The 15,853-nt window shown below is 44.2% G+C and overlaps 1 protein-coding gene across 3 annotated transcripts in view; it reads right to left on the bottom strand.

Annotated features, from left to right (window-relative positions):
• The window catches only part of DGKD (diacylglycerol kinase delta), an 86,127-nt gene that overhangs the window by 69,977 nt on the left and 297 nt on the right, over window positions 1–15,853 (bottom strand). Inside the window, exon 1 of one of the 3 annotated variants that reach the window (XM_079132257.1) lies at window positions 13,302–13,395. The exons of the other annotated variants lie outside the window; for them this stretch is intronic. Coding sequence (XP_078988383.1) covers window positions 13,302–13,337 — 36 coding nt within the window. The 5' untranslated portion in view covers window positions 13,338–13,395. Of the gene's footprint in view, window positions 1–13,301; window positions 13,396–15,853 lie in introns of those variants that run through there. 3 annotated transcript variants of the gene reach the window in all.

Genomic DNA, 15,853 nt, shown 5'->3' with positions numbered 1-15,853 from the left:
CTGGGTTCAATCCCCTGTACCAAAAGAAAAAAAAAAAAAATCCAGCTCATACAAAGTACTGATTAGAAAAAAAAAAAAAAAAAAAATATATATATATATATATACACTTAGGCAATTTTGACTGACAGAGATAAAAATACACACACAATCAGACCCATGCACCTCACAGTCCTGACAACCCTGCATCTTACTTGCCCTTTGAAAGCACACAAAAACTTTCAGCCACACAGAGGAAAAAGGAGACAGAAAACACTTCCTGGGCTTCTGACCCACAGTGCTGGAGTCCACCTTTATCAAAGAGCTCAGAGACCCAAGCAAATGGAACTGTACCTAATGAGACCAGTGTTAGTTCATATTTTACCAAATTGCAAAAAGAATCAAGTCTCCATGCTTAAACATGAAATGTAGAAGAGTTTTATGACAAAAATTCTGGGGCTGGGGAGATAGCTCAGTCGGTAGAGTGCTTGCCTTGCAAGTATAAGGCCCTGGGTTCGATCCCCAGCACAGCAAAAAAAAAAAAAAAAATTCTGAAATGCAGCAGTGAGTGATGGCACACGCCTTAAATCCCAATGACTCAAGAGGGTGAGGTGGGAAGATTCCAAGTTTGAGACCAGACAGAGAAAATGAGCAAGACCCTGTCTTGAAATTTTAAAAAATAAAATAAAGGGCTGGGGATGCAGCTTGGAGGTAGAGGGCCCCAGGTTCAACCCCTAGTCCTAGGTGAGGCAGTGGGGATTCTGAAGTGTAGATTTCCTTCTAAAGGTTTTAAATGTGTAAACGTCTCCTACCCACCCATAGACAGATCCTGTTAAGAACTCCACTGAAACCACCCCAAATGGTCAAAACGAGCAGCCACTCCTGAGGGACGCTTCTGGCTCTATATGCTGCGGTGCCATCTGGGTCCTGGAGAGGTAACTCCAGCTGGAAAGGTGGCCCTCCTCAGCTGCTGGGCGCCACTGCCACTTACGGGAGAATGAAGCTGGCCCTTCACCTCACACCACACACAAAAATGACCCAAATCAGAAGGGGCTACTAAATACAAGAGCTGAAACTATGAAATTCTTACAAGAACATAAGAGTGATCTTGACCTTGGGTTAGGTTTGGCAATTATTTCTTTTTTTTTTTTTTTTAATTCAGAAGTAAAACTGTCTTTATTCATAGAAGATGAAAATCTTGTACATAGAAAATAATGACTTCTTAAATATGGCACCGAAAGCACGAGCTACAGAAAAAATAGGTAAGCTGGACTTTATTAAAATTAATAACTTTTGTACCTCAAGAAACATAGAGGTGAAACTCAAGAGGTGAAAAGACAACCCAGAGAAAACGTGTGCAAATCATGTATCTGAAAAGGGTCTAATGTCTGGAATATGTGAAGAATTTTTACAGCTCAACAACAAAATGACAACCCAACTTAAAATGGGTGATGGAACTTAATAGACATTTGTCTGCATAAGACATACAAATGGTCAACGAGTCCATGAAAAGATGCTCAACATCATTAGTCATCATTAATTATTAAGGAAATGCACATTTCCACAGGATGGCCATAATCAAAACAAATGCAAAGTAACAAGTGTTGGCAAATGTGGAAAAACTACAACCCACCTAACCGCTGGTGGGAATATAAAATAATGCAGCCATTGTGGGACATATAATCTGGCAGTTCCTCACTCTGGCAAAGAAGTACCCAGCAATTCCACTTATGGTCTGTACCCCAAAGAACTGAAAACAGGTGTTCAATTATTTGTAATGCACATTCAAAGCAGCTCTACTCATGATAATCAAAAGGCAGAAGTAAGTCAAATGTCCATCAACAGATGAGTTGATAAACAAAATGTAGTACATGTATACAGGGCTATTATTCAGCCATAAAAAAGAACAAAGTCCTAAAAAATGTACGACATGGATGAACCTTGAAAAAATTAGCAATATTAAGAAGTCAGATACCAGCTGGGTGAGGTGGCACACACCCGTAATCCCAGCAGCTCAGGAGGCTGAGGCAGGAGGATTGCAAGTTCAAAGCTAGCCTCAGCTTAGCAAGGCTGTAAGTAACTAAGAGAAGACCCTGTCTCAAACTTTAAAAAAAAATTTTTAAAGGGCTGGAGAGATAGCTTAGTGGTAGAGCACCCCCTGGGTTCAACAACCTAGTTCCAAAAAAAGAAGAAGGAAAAAAGAGAGAGAGAGAGGGAGGGAGGGAGGGAGGGAGGGAGGGAGGGAGGGAGGAAGGGAGGGAGGGAGGGAGGGAGGGAGGGAGGGAGGGAGGGAGGAAGGAAGGAAGGAAGGAAGGAAGGAAGGAAGGAAGGAAGGAAGGAAGGAAGGAAGGAAGGAAGAGTGGCTTTCTTCCTTCTCTCCTCAAGTACAAAGCAGACAAGAGTCAAGCGAAAACTGGCAGAAGGAGACACCTCACCATGGTGACAATCCAGACACCCTTAACCCTCAGGAGCAGAAGAGCAGAGCCAGCCAAAGGTGGGTAACAGGTGATCTCAAAAAGTCCACTACTCAAGGACACACAGCCTACCTGGAAGGACACAGGAAAATAGGGTCACTGCCCACTTGCTGCACATGAGGCAGATAGGTGAGAGGCAACAGACCTCTGGGCAAACACAGTGGCCCATCCCAAGGGCACTGGGTGCTTTTTCCAGCAGCCACACACACAGCCAACAGCTGTTCAGACCCACTGACTGGCAGAAACCACTCAAGGACCAAGAAATCAAAACGAAAAGGAGATGGTGGGAGACTGAAGAAGACATATGCAGAAAACATGTGCACACATTTGAAATGGACTACAGAAAACGGAAGACCACTTTAGAAAATATGTGCTTCTTGTCATTAACGAAATCCAGGAAGACACTTCCTTTTAAATTAAAAAATTTGAACATTTTTTAAAGGACAGAGAGCACCAAAATGAGCACAGGATGAAATTAAAAGATGACAACTAAGATATAAGGCCAAGATTAGAAAAAGAAGCAAAAATCATCACCCAACGGCCAAATTAAAATCCAACTAGACAGACAGCCCTGGGGTGGAATGCAGCAGCTGGGAAGGAGAGGAGATTCCAGAGAATAGTCATCCTCCAGGAGAGTCTCCATGGTTCCAAGTGCATTCCCTCTTGTCCCATTTCAAAGGACACTCACCAGGCTTTCTTTTGCACTTCAGGTGCTGAACCACTGAGCCACATCCCTAACCCTTTTTATTTTGAGACAGGGTTTCACTAAGTTGCTGAGGCTGGCCTAGAACTTGCATTCCTCCTGCCTCTCCCTCCTGAGTCGCTGGGATTACGGGCATACACAACCATACTTATCTAATATGTAAAATTTTTATGTTTTAGTACCAGTTAAAAATAAGTGTAAGTTAAAATAAAGAAAGAAATAAGGTAGATCTGTATATGCTAATATGGAAAGACTTCTAAAACACACTATGAAGGAAATTTCAAGATACTAATTACTGTAAGATTCCATTTTTGTAAAAACAAACTTTGAGTTTCTCTATAAACATGAATGAGTCTAAACTGAAGAAAAAGGTCTGTAGGGCCACTCGTGAAACATTAATAGTAGGCATCTCTTATGAGAGAGTGGTCATAGACACTTATGCTTTCTCTGTTTGTAATATGAGGATAATATAATTGTGTCACCTGCATAACTTAAAATAATTTATAATTTTAAAATGAAACAATAAAACAACTCTGACAAAGTGGAAAAAAAAAATCCAACTAGAAAGGAATAATGGGGAAAATGTAGAATAGAGAAAGCATCACTGCCAGAAAAAAAAAAAAAAAAAACAGAGAGGCTCCCAGAATGCTGTGGGATAAAGTGGAAGAGGCAAAACGGCCAAGAAGGCTCACGGGCAAAGGGCTGAGAGGACAGATCTTCCAACCTGCAAAGAGCAAGAACTGCCCAAAACAAAATTCTCAGATGAAAGTGAGAGGCAGAGGAGCCCCAAGCTCTCCTAATACACTGAATGCTACCCAACTATTTAAGAGGCTGCTACAGCCCTAAGCCTAAGCCAGTCCACAGAGTGACGGCAAAGACCTGTCAGCCTGATGCCCGGAAACCACCCGGCCACGCACAGGAGGCACAGGAGGGAGTGGCTCCCTCAGCCACAGGATGCACCTGCCCCCTGCCCCACAACCCCAGCTCAAAGATGAAGACAGACTGCAACACAGCAAGCAAGTCCTCAAAAACCAGACAGCCAGGACAAAGGGGCTCTCCCGGGAAAAGGGGTAAGGTGAGCATCAGAAAGAACGACTATCCCTGACTGTAAAACACTGAAGGGAAAGAAGTCATGACTCCACAATGAGACTCAAAACAGAGAAGAAGGGTAACATCCTTGAACCAAATCCTTACTCTGATGAAAGGTAATGAGAGAATCCCACAATCATCCTGCATTTTTTAGGAGGAGCTGCAGCCCTCCCCCAGACCAAGTGGGGAAACATCTTTACAGAAAAAGAAAAATACTAACAGAGGGCTGGAGGTATAGCTCAGCATCAAATCACCAACTAGCAGGCAAAAGGCCTGGGGTTTAATCCACACCACTGGGGGAAGAAAAAGAAAGAAAAGAAAAATGCCAACAGATAAATGTGGAATAAATGACCAAAAAGGGGAGGAATCTCTATTTTTCAAACACTTATAATAAAACTGATTCAGGCCAGGCACAAAGGAGTACACCTGTAATCTAAGCTACTCAGGAGGTTGAGGCAGGAGAGTCACAAGATGGAGGCCAACCTTAGCAACTTAATGAGACTCTGTCTCAAAAAAATAAAAATAAAAAGGCCTAGAGATGTAGCTCAATGGTAGAGTGCTTGCCTGGCAACACAAGACCTGGGTTCAATCCCCAGTACTGCAAAAAAATAAAAAAGAAGAAGAAAAGTGATTCAGACAAGTATCATGTAGGAAAGTTAAAAAACATTTGGTAAAATGGCACTTGCACAGTGCCAAAGAATCACCTCATGGGGCTGGCGTTGTGGCTCAGTAGTAGAGCATTGCCTAGCACATGTAAAACACTGGGTTCAATTCTCATCATCACATAAAAACAAATAAAATAAAGGTATTGTGTCCATCTACAACTAAAAAAAAATATGTGTGTGTGTGTGTGTGTGTGTGTGTTTTTTTAAAGGATCACCTCACCTATTACTTCCTAAATGCAGAGGAAGAATCCTCATCTGCATGAAAAGATCAATCGTCTCACATAAGTCAGGCAATGATGTGCAGAGGGACAAGCTAACAGGATACACTTCCTGCAGGATGCAGGACAGAGCACAGAGTATCCCATATTCAAACTACCCAGAATGTTGGCGTGACTAAAAGAGTCTCTGAGACCTCTCACATCCAGTTTATAGGAAATACGGAAGATAAAAGAACAATGCAAAAGGAACCAGAGGAAACCATCAGACAAATCCAGAGATTTTTACAAGACAACCGCCCTTGTCTCTTCAAAAAGTTGATGTCATGGAGGAGAAGACTGCTGAGAGAGCCATTCTCAGGTAAGAAAGTAAAGAACACCAGCCGGCAGTGGCACATGCCTGTGATCCCAGCAACTCAGGAGGCTGACAGGAGGATCTCAAGTTCAAAAGCCAGCCTCAGTAACTTAGTGAGGCCCTAAGCAACTCAGTGAGACCCTATCTCAAAATACAACATAAAAAGGGATGGGGATGTGGCTCAGTGACGAAGTGTCCCTGGGTTAAATCGTCAGTACCAAAAGGAGGAGGAGGAGAAGAAAAAGAAAGAATCAAAGAGCTGGGACAACCAAGTTCAATGCACAAATCTTTCTGGTATGTGGTTCCCAAATGGAAGGCCATAAAAGACACTTTGGGTTCAAATGGGGAAATGTGAAAATGTTTCAGATATTAGGTGCGTGGAAATCACAATTATTTCCAGGTGTAATAACGGTACTGCTTGCTATACAGGAAAACTATGAGACACCTGCGGAGGTAATCAGGGGTAAACGTGCTGGTCTCCCTCCCAGGCTGGCCTTCTTCTCTGCCCTTTTCCCTCCTCCCAGTCCTTCCTCCAGTAGCCACCTCCCAAAGCCCTGACCCACTGTCACACTGTCCTCCCTCAGGCTGGGGTGAACCTGACTGTAGAAGGCAACTGGGGCGGGGAGTCCGGGAGAGTGCACAGTAGCACAGGGGCCCACATCAGAGCAAACTCCCGACGCCGGTCCTCACTCACTCTTCCTAGCTCAGCAAAGAGCTCCGCCATCTGGCACCTCTACAAACCCCAAAGCTTCTCTTCCCCAGCACCCGTGTCAAACCATGACGGAGTTCTCACGATGTACCCCCCAGGTCTCCCTCAAGCCAACTAATTCTGCCAGCATCCCTGTCACAACCCTGGCCCAGGCTGCCACCATCTGTCACAGCCAGCCAGGGTCGGCAGCACCTACTACCATCTGTCACAGCCAGCCAGGGTCGGCAGCACCTACTCACGACACCGCGACACAGCCAGTCATCCTTCCAACCCATTCCCTATCATCAGGCTCTTCCCTGAAACCTTAAAGCAAGGGTATTCTGCTAGCACCACCTCCAACCCAGCTCTCCAGACTCCTGCCACCATTAGGAGCTCTGTGACCCTTGCCAGCTCTAATCACATCAGCCTTCTTTCAGCTCCTTCATTCCCTCAAGCTCTCTCCTGCTACAAGGCCTCTGCATACCCCTTTGATCAGCTATCCACTCCTCCTGCTGCTCCTAAAGAGTTAGTAAAGGTATTTCCCACTGGATGCCAGTGACTTGGGAGGCTGAGGCAGGAGGATCACAAGTTGGAGGCCAGTCTGGGCAACTTATCAAGACCTTGTCTCAAAATAAAAAATTTAAAAAAAGGGCTGGGGATACAGCTCAGTAGTAAAGCCCCTCGGGGTTCAATCCCCAGTACCACAAAAATAAAAATTTTTCAAAAGGGGGGGTGTCTGGGATTTTAGCTCAGTGGTAGAGTGCTTGCTAGCATGTGTGAGGCACTGGGTTCAATCCTCAGCACTGCATAAAATAAAAAAATAAAATGAAAAAAATTTTAAATGGTATTTCCCTCATTCTATTTTCTTTGAGTTTAATGTGTTGCTGTTCTTCTAACCACTTGATTTTCTGCACATCTTTTCTACTATATGCATTTAAATTTCCCTCTAGACATGACTTCAGTTATATCCCATCAGTTATCTTTTTGCTATCATTCAACTCAAAATATCTTCTAGCCTTATCTTTTTTCTTTGACTCAGAAGTTATTTAGAAATAGTTGCCTAAATTTACAAATGCATTGGAACTTTTTTTTTTTTTTTTTTAATTTCTGGCTTAATTCTATTGTTATCAGAAAACATACTCTATTTCCATCCTGTGAAAGTTGGTGAGACTTTCCTTGTGGCTAGAACACAGTGAATTTTGACAAATGTACCTCTGCATCAGAGAAGGATTAAATTCTGCAATTGTTAGGGACAGTGTTCTAAATATGTCCATCAGGTAAAATTTAGTACCTAATGTTGTTACTTTCTTCTACATTTTTTTCGGTGCTGGAATTGAAACCAGGGGCCCTTTACCACTGAACTACACCCCAACCCTTTTTTTATTTTTTATTTTGAGGCAAGATCTCACTAAGTTGCCCAGGCCGGCCTCAAACTTGCAGCCCTCCTGCTTCAGTCCCCCAAGTCGCTGGGGTTACAGGCATATGGCACTTTTTGCTCAGCAACGTGTCTCTTTCAAATAATCCAGTCAGGTTTCATTTTCGCGTTGTATCTCATAATCCGTTTTTTAATTGGAGCATTTAAATCCACTTATAGCCAGGCACAGTGGTACACACCTGTAATCCCAGTGATCTGGGAGGATAAAGCAGGAGGATTGTAAATTCAAGGTCAGTCAGGGCTACTATGCAAAACCCTGTCTCAAAATAAAAAATTTTAAAAAGACTGTGGATATACCTTAGTGGTAAGGCACCACCAGGTTCAATCCCCAGAACCAAAATAAATAAGTAAAAAAGTCCACTTACATGCAACATGATTTCTAACACTGGGATTCCAGTCTACCAACTTACTCTTTCCTCTCTATTTGGCCCACTTGTGCATTGTTCCTCTCTTGCCTTCTTTCAGATTCAGAAGTGATGGTCTGATTTTCCCAGTTTGGCTTCGTTATAGAACGGTCTATTACTTTAGTAGCCACCACACGGATTACAGGACACACCCTGATTTGTCTCACAGTAACTGATTTTTTTCTTCTTCCTGGAAATGCAAGGGACCCTAGAACAGTTTACCCCATCTCTTCCTGACTCACATGATGATGCTGTTAGATGTATTCTAACTCTACACATAGTTTAAATCCAAACATAGAAATCTTACAGTCAATAATCACTTGGTCTTTCCTCATAGATCACCTTTCAGTTGCTCTTCTTTCTTCCAACAACTCCAACCTTTCACCTGAGGTCATTCTCTTAAGCCAAAACAAACAAACGTCTCCCCCAGTATGGGTCTACTGGCAAAAACATTGTGTTTGTGTATTTGAAAATGTCTTTATTTTAACTTCATTTCCAAAGGGATTTTTACTGCACAAAGAACCCTGGGTTCTGTCCGTTCCTTTGAGCACTTACTCTTCAACTGACTTCTGGTTTTCATGGTTTCTGTTAAGAACACAGTTATCAACCCAACTCTTGCTCCTGGGAGGGGACTTATTCTCTGGCTGCTCTGCATCTCTTTCTGTTCATTGCTGGTTTTCCCAGTTTCATTACAACGTGACCAGGTGTGGTATTCTTTTTTTTTTTTTTTTTTTTTCAGCACTGGGGATTGAACTCAGGGCCCTGTGCTTGTGAGGCAAGCACTCTACCAGCTGAACTATCTCCCCAGCCCAGGTGTGGTATTCTTGTGTTCACAGTGTGAGCACATCTATGGACCATCCCTTTTATCAGCTGTGGGCAAGTCTCAGGCATTTTCTTTTCAAGTACTGCTTCTGCTCAATTTTCTCTCACCTCTCCTCTCATGACAAACACAAATCAGACTTTCTTACTGTCTCTGTCCCCACCCTCTCTTTGATTTTTTTCCATTTTTTTATCTCCAGGTTTCCTTGTGATATTTTCTTTTGAGCTAGTCTAGTGACCTTTTGGGTCACTAAGTGTTTTCGGCTGTCTAATCTGAGCTTCCTTTGATTACTTAATTTTGATTATTACATTTTATGTTTTAGAATTTTCATTTGATTCCTTTTAATAGTTTCTAGTTCTCTGCCAAAATTCTCAATCTGGTCTATCATCTCCTTGAACATAGTTTTAAGTGCAGTTGTTTTAAAGCCTGTATCTGAAGTTTCCAGTGCTTGTCGATCTGTCCTTGATTGGAGATTGTTTCTTCTGATTTTAACTCGGGAGTCTATTTTTCATCACGTGAAGAACAGTGAATTTACAAAGTGGCTTGTGAAAGTAACTAGAGGCCTCTCCCTGCAGAGGATCACAGTTTGCTTTATCGGCATGCTGGGAAGAGATTTGTTTCAGGGAGCTGAAATGAACTGAAACAGGACTGCAATCTTTCCAAAGTTCTACCTCTGGTTCATCCCTATTCCTCATCATGGCCTTTTAGGGATGCCATCCTGATTGCTGTCTTTTGGCAGAACCTGAGACCTCAGCCCTCAGAGCACATCCTCACAGCTTCCTCCTCCAGCATCAGCACGGGGCCAGGTCAGCACATTAGTTTTCTTGGGCTGCTGTGATCAGGTACCACAAATTGGGAGGTTTCAAACAAGGGAAACTGACTGTCTCACAGCTCTGAAGGCTTGAAGTCTGAAATCAAGCATCTCCAAGGCCCGTGCACACTGAAATCCCAGCTGCACGGGAAGCTGAGCAAGGAGGACTGCAAGCTCAAGGCCAGCCTGGGCAACTTAGGAAGATCCTATCTCAAAACTAAATTTAATTAAAAAAAAAAAATGAGCTGGAGTGTAGCTCAGTGGTAGAGCATTTGCCTAGTGTGTGTGAAGCCCTGGGGTCAATCCCCAATATTGCATAAAAGGAAAACACAGGATCACGAGGGCCGCATTCTCTCTAAGGGCTCCAGGGGAGACTGAGCCCACAGCTCTGCAGCACTGGTGTCCTCGGCATTTTTTCGTTTCTGGCGGCACAACTGAATTCCCTTGCACTACTTTCACATGATCTGTTTCTCTATGTCCACATCTCTTCTCTTTCTCTCTTATAAGGACACCAGACATTCCGAGTTTACCCTGAATTCAGAATGATTTCATCTCAAGATCCTTAAATGGTTATATCTGAGAAGTATATGATCACAGTTGAGGATCTGGGTAGACTAGATATTAGGCAGACACTATTCTCAGTAAAGACCCCACTCTTGATTCTAAGGTCAAATGCATCCCGAAATGCCAGGTTCACTTCTGTCACAGATCATTGCCCTACCCCCACACCCCCCACCACAGCCCTATCCATTCTCCACCTTCATCCCCAGTTCTTTTCAGTTTTTAGTGAGACAGAGTCTTGTTAAGTTGCTAAGGCTGGTCTCAAACTGGAAATCCTCCTGCCTCAGCCTCCAAAGTCTCTAAGATTACTGGCATGCACCATGGCACAGACCCACCACTGTTCTTTCCATTTACCTTTCAGCTCTAGTCCTAACAGTTACTTCCTCAAGAAACCCTTGGCAGCCCTCCCTAAAACCAGGTCACATTCACCCCATGTCCTCTGAGTGCTGTGCACCATCAACATTTCACAGTCCCTGTGTGGCTGGCTTATTAAAGTCTGTCTGCTTGTAGCCCTAGGAGTCACTGCTGTTTGACTAGATACCACAGTGCCCGGCACAGCACTGAACCACATCAAGATCTCCAGTGCTCACCAATATCAACTGACTCTGTGAAATAAGGAAAGTAACACCTCACCCATGGTATTTCCACTGGTACTCAGTAAATTAACATTTTTTAAAAGATGTTCAGTGGCCAGCCGTGGTGGCACATGCCAATAATCCCAACAAGTTGGAAGGCAGGAGGACTGCAAATTTGAGGTTAGCTTCAGTTACTTAGCAAGGTCCTCTTAGTGAGACCCTGTCTCAAAATAAAAAATAAAAAGGACTGGGGATGTGGCTAGATGGTTAAGTGTCCCTGAGTTCAATCCCTGCCCCACCCCCCCCAAAAAAAAGATGTTCAATGCTAGTTGTCAGATTTGCTCTTACTTACTGTTTTGACTGCCAGAGATGGAGACTCACCCCAACCCACTTGAGCTGGAGGAGGATGTGGTCAAGAAGATGACTACTTATGCAGGATTAAAAGAGTGATCAGAAAACAGCAGTAATCAAAAGCAACCACCAGGTTAACTCCTTCTACATAACATGTACCATGCTAAGTGTTTTACAGATCGTCCCACCTGAGTGATGAGTTTCCTCAACATTTCTATTCTGTAGATGTGAAAACTAGTATTATTTCTTTCTACAGTATGGAAATTGATACTCAGGAACATACATCTAACACTTACTGCCATTAAAACTGACAAAAGAACTAATATTTTCCCTGCATACAGATGAAGAAACCAAGTTTCAAGTGAGGTTCAGAAATCTGTCCATGATCAATAACATGCTTCATAAGTAGGAGAGCAAGTCTAAGTGACCTTCATCTGACACAAAGTTCAGGCTTTGGAATCCTAAAATACACAAGCATTTAAGACCTTTTATAGGGCTGGGCGTGTAGCTCAGTGGCAGAATGCTTGCCTAGCATGCACAAGGCCCTGGGATCAATCCCCAGCACGGGGAGGGGGGGCACTTTTTAAATCACTTCACCCCTACTAGGATGGCTATAATCAAAAACTAATGAGTGTTGACCAGGACATGGAGAATGTAGCCCTTCTCATATTCTGTTGGTGGGAAAGTAAAATGGTACAACTTCATAAAACAGACTACCAGTTCTTCAAAAGTTATTCCACTCCTAAGAGCACTCAAGAGAAATAAAAACATGTCGATGTGAAAACTTGTACATATTCACAGAAGCATTATTTAGAATAGCCAAAACGCAAAAATAGTACAAACATCCATCAACTGATGAATGACTAATGCAGATATCCTCACAATAGAATACTGCAAGAAAGAGAAACAAAGTACCAGGTGTCATGGCACTGTAATCCTACAGGCTCCAGCGCAGAGGCAAGAGGATCATGAGTTCAAAACCAGCCTCAGCAACTTATCGAGGCGCTAAGAAACTCAGTGAGACCCTGTCTCTAAATAAAATACAAAAATGGACTGGGGATATGACTTAGAGGTTAAGTGCTCCTTGGTTCAATCCCCTGTACAAAAGAAAAAAAAAAAGGAATAAAGTTCTAAGACCTGCTAAAACATGGAGGAACCCTGAAAATATGCTGAAAGAAACCAAACACAAAAGAACTCATACTGTAGGACTGTATTTATATAATGACCAGAATAAGCAAGTACACAGAAACAGAAGACAGATCAGGGTTAAGGGGGCAGGGAGGAAGTGTTGTGATGAAAACGTTGTAAAACTGTGGTGACAGTTGCACAACTGCCAGTACACTACGACCCATTTAAGTGCACAGTGGAAATGAGCGAATCTATGGTGTGTAAATGACATCACATTAATCTGGGGTTTCTGGGTTTTTTAAAACTTGAAACTTTCACCTATTTTCTACTAGCATTCATTTCAGAACAGAAAAAAAAATGCTTGTTTTAATTTGAAATCAGGAATACAAGTACTTCCACACATATTCAAAAACAAAGTTTTAGAAACTTTTAAATAAACTCTTGACTGATTAGAATTACACTGTTCTTTACTCAAATTTTAAAATACCGTATAATGTGCTGATGAATTTACCAGTCAGTGTATTAGCTCCATTTTCTTTTTTCCATTCCAGCCACATGGCCATAGAGTCATTACTGTATAGTATGGTCAAGAAATACAAATGAAGCCATGTGCTTGCAGGGACAACTTCAACTCTAAAGAGTTCAAGCAAGAAAATGTCAGACATGAAGGAAATACTAAACTAAGAAATGGCCACCCAAACATACACACACTGAATTTTCACTCAAGACTTGGAGGAAAGTTTTTAAGATGCCTTATAATGCAAAGACTTATTTGAAGCTTGGTAAAGCTTCTCTTTACAAAAATGCCTCAAGTGTGTTTCTCGAATGTGTTCCACAGACCATGGGCATCTCTTCCAAACTTGTTAGAAATGTACATTCTAAGGCCCCACCCAAACTTCCTCAACCCCACCCAATGACAGCATTTTAACAAGGGGATGTGACCGCACATTAAAATTGGAGTAATACTATCAGAAGATTCCCACCACCACCACCAAATTAAGAGAGCTTGAGTTTTCATTCAACTAATACTCTGAAAACCTGGCATACATACAGTTCTGGTCCTGGTCCAGCTTATCCTCAGAGCCATTCCCTGCTCTTCTGCTCTATTCCAAACTGCAGAGGAGACAATCCCTTGCAGGAAGGGTAGGGAAGTTTGCTGCAGCAGCTGTGCCTGCCCAAGGCTCAGTCAGAGGACCTCTCTGGTCCCAGTTTCTGGCAGAGCCAGTTGCCCCTGCAGTCTGATTGGTGCCCCTTCTTTGTCCCTTTGGCTTAGGGGTGGCAGTGGTTTCCGGCTGGTTGCTTCATCCTTGGGTTGCCTCACTGCCTGCAGCTTGTATTCTCATTTCTCCAGGACCTATGCGACCATCCCCCTGCATTAAATTCCCTCTGGTTTAAATACTTAAAGTGGTTCTGCTCCTTTTTTGGACCAAGAATGATACTCCATATCATCTGGAGAGCTCTATGATGTACTTCACATACCAGAGGAATTTTGTGAATGGTTTCTCTACTACAGAAGAAAGCTACTGCACACACAGTAAACTTCACATTTCCCACATTCTGACAATCTCTAACAACCCAAAAGAAAAATCAGTCCTAAGCTATCTGTACAGCAGATGTGACCAAATTCCAAAATTTAAGTCCTCAGGGTGTATTTTTAACACTGTACCCACCACTCCCCCTCAAACAGAACAGCTGGTATGGCAACTATTGTTTTAAGGGAAGAAAAAAAAGAAGGAAAAAAATAACTCCTGATGAACAAAAATTGGGGATTCACACTGGAATCTCAGAGGAAGCAAACCTCTCCCACCATGACCTTGATCTGAATCACACTTCTAAGTCCCAGGATCTACTCTGCACTGAGCAGTACCTTGTCTGAGGAAGCAGGCAACAGGAGAGAGCAACTCCTATCAGCACCATCCAGGGCTTCTTAGAGATCTTCCTGAAAGCACCTCTGATCACGACTCCCATGTCTGAAATAATTCTGTAATTCCCTCTTGCCCAAGACCAAAAATTCAAGCCTTTGGAGCTGAGGTAGAGTGCCTGCCTGGCATGTGTGGTTCAATCCTCAGCACCATGTATAAATAAAGGTCCACTGACAACCAAAAAAAATTTAAAAAATTTTTCAACCCTTCAAATGAGGCCCTGATTCTACCTTTACAGCCTCTTCCAAATTTCACTTAACCTGATCCATCTGCTGATTCAACTTCTGACTATTCCCAGGTGTGCCTAAACTTTTACACACAATATTCAAATATGGGGAACCCAATCCCCTCCCTGCCCAGTCTGGCAAACTCTATCCCTCAAGACCCCACTTTGAGAAGGGCACCTTCATCCCTACCTCTCAGGGAACTTGGACTGTGTCTTCTGCGATTCCACAGCACTTACTCTGTTGTGTGTGGGGATGTCTACCTCACTGCTACCCTGGGGGCCCTCAAATGGAGAAAATGTCTTTCATCTCGGGAACCACATTTACTACCACCTGTGACATCCTGGAAAAGTCACTTAACCTGTCCAATTTCCAACTGCATAAGATCAGAATGATATGGATACCACCCAACTCACTGGGTTATCACTAAATGAGTTCATCAATGTAAAGTGCCTAAAGCCAAACCAAGAAAAGTGCCTGGTATATGGTAGGCATCGGAGAATTGTTATCTGCTATTGTTCTCGCTGTTATCATTACAACTATCACGGCTATACCTGGAACAGCATAGGTCTTCGATACCCATCTGCTAAATAACTGGAGCGCAAACCTGTTTTTAACATGTTAGGACCCAAGGCGCCCCGATTCGGCCGGCATTGGAGGCTGACGAAGATAAGGCAAGAAATGGCTCCCACGGTAAAGGGACTAACTGGCCCTGGAGGGAAAGCGCACTGCAGCAGGATGAGAAAGCCTGTGCCAGCCGGAACTGCCGGGGTTGCCCCACGGATTCAACCTGCTCTCAGCCACCTGTCCAGCCACCTGCCTGAGGAAACCCTGGTCCAACAGGGAGGGCTCACCGTAGCCACCGTAGGTTCTTGTTCTTTCCAACAAGAACCACAACGGGTAAACAAAGGGTGCAACTTTGCTTTTGCAAAAGGGGCATACGTCCTCTGCACACTTACTACGGAGCGTGTGGACTTCTCCACGGAGAGCTCGGCGCCCAGCGGGTGCGCAGTCCCGGCTTTCCCGCGGAGGAAGAGCCGGTCGCGGGACGCGCATCCCCTCCTTTTCGGGAGGAATGGGTGAAGGTTAGACCCCAGCACCTGGGTCGGAGGAGGCTTCTGGGGGCGCCACAGGAAACTGTGCAGAGCGCCCAGCGGGAAAGCGCCTGCCCAGCGCCCAGAATCCAGGGGTCCCGGGGCCTCGCGGAGCGTTGCGTGCCTGCGGGGCGCAGCCAGCAGCCCCGACTCCTGGCCCGCACGGCAGGGCCAGCGCAGCCCCAGCCTCTAGGCCTCAGTTTCCTCGGGTCGCGCAGCGCCGCGCGGGGCTCGCTCCGGGCCCTCCGCGGCACGCGCCCCCAGCGCGGCGCCCACCTGTGCCCCCCGGCCCCCAGCCCGCCAGGGACGGCGCGCTCTGCCGCGACGCCGGCCCGTTACCGCAGCGGCAGCCCCTCGGTCCGA

The sequence above is a fragment of the Sciurus vulgaris genome (assembly GCF_902686455.1).
Source record: "Sciurus vulgaris genome assembly, chromosome: 3".
Lineage (NCBI taxonomy): Eukaryota > Metazoa > Chordata > Mammalia > Rodentia > Sciuridae > Sciurus > Sciurus vulgaris.
The sequence above is the reverse complement of the archived record's forward strand: the minus strand, read 5'-3'. Positions and strand labels throughout refer to the sequence as shown.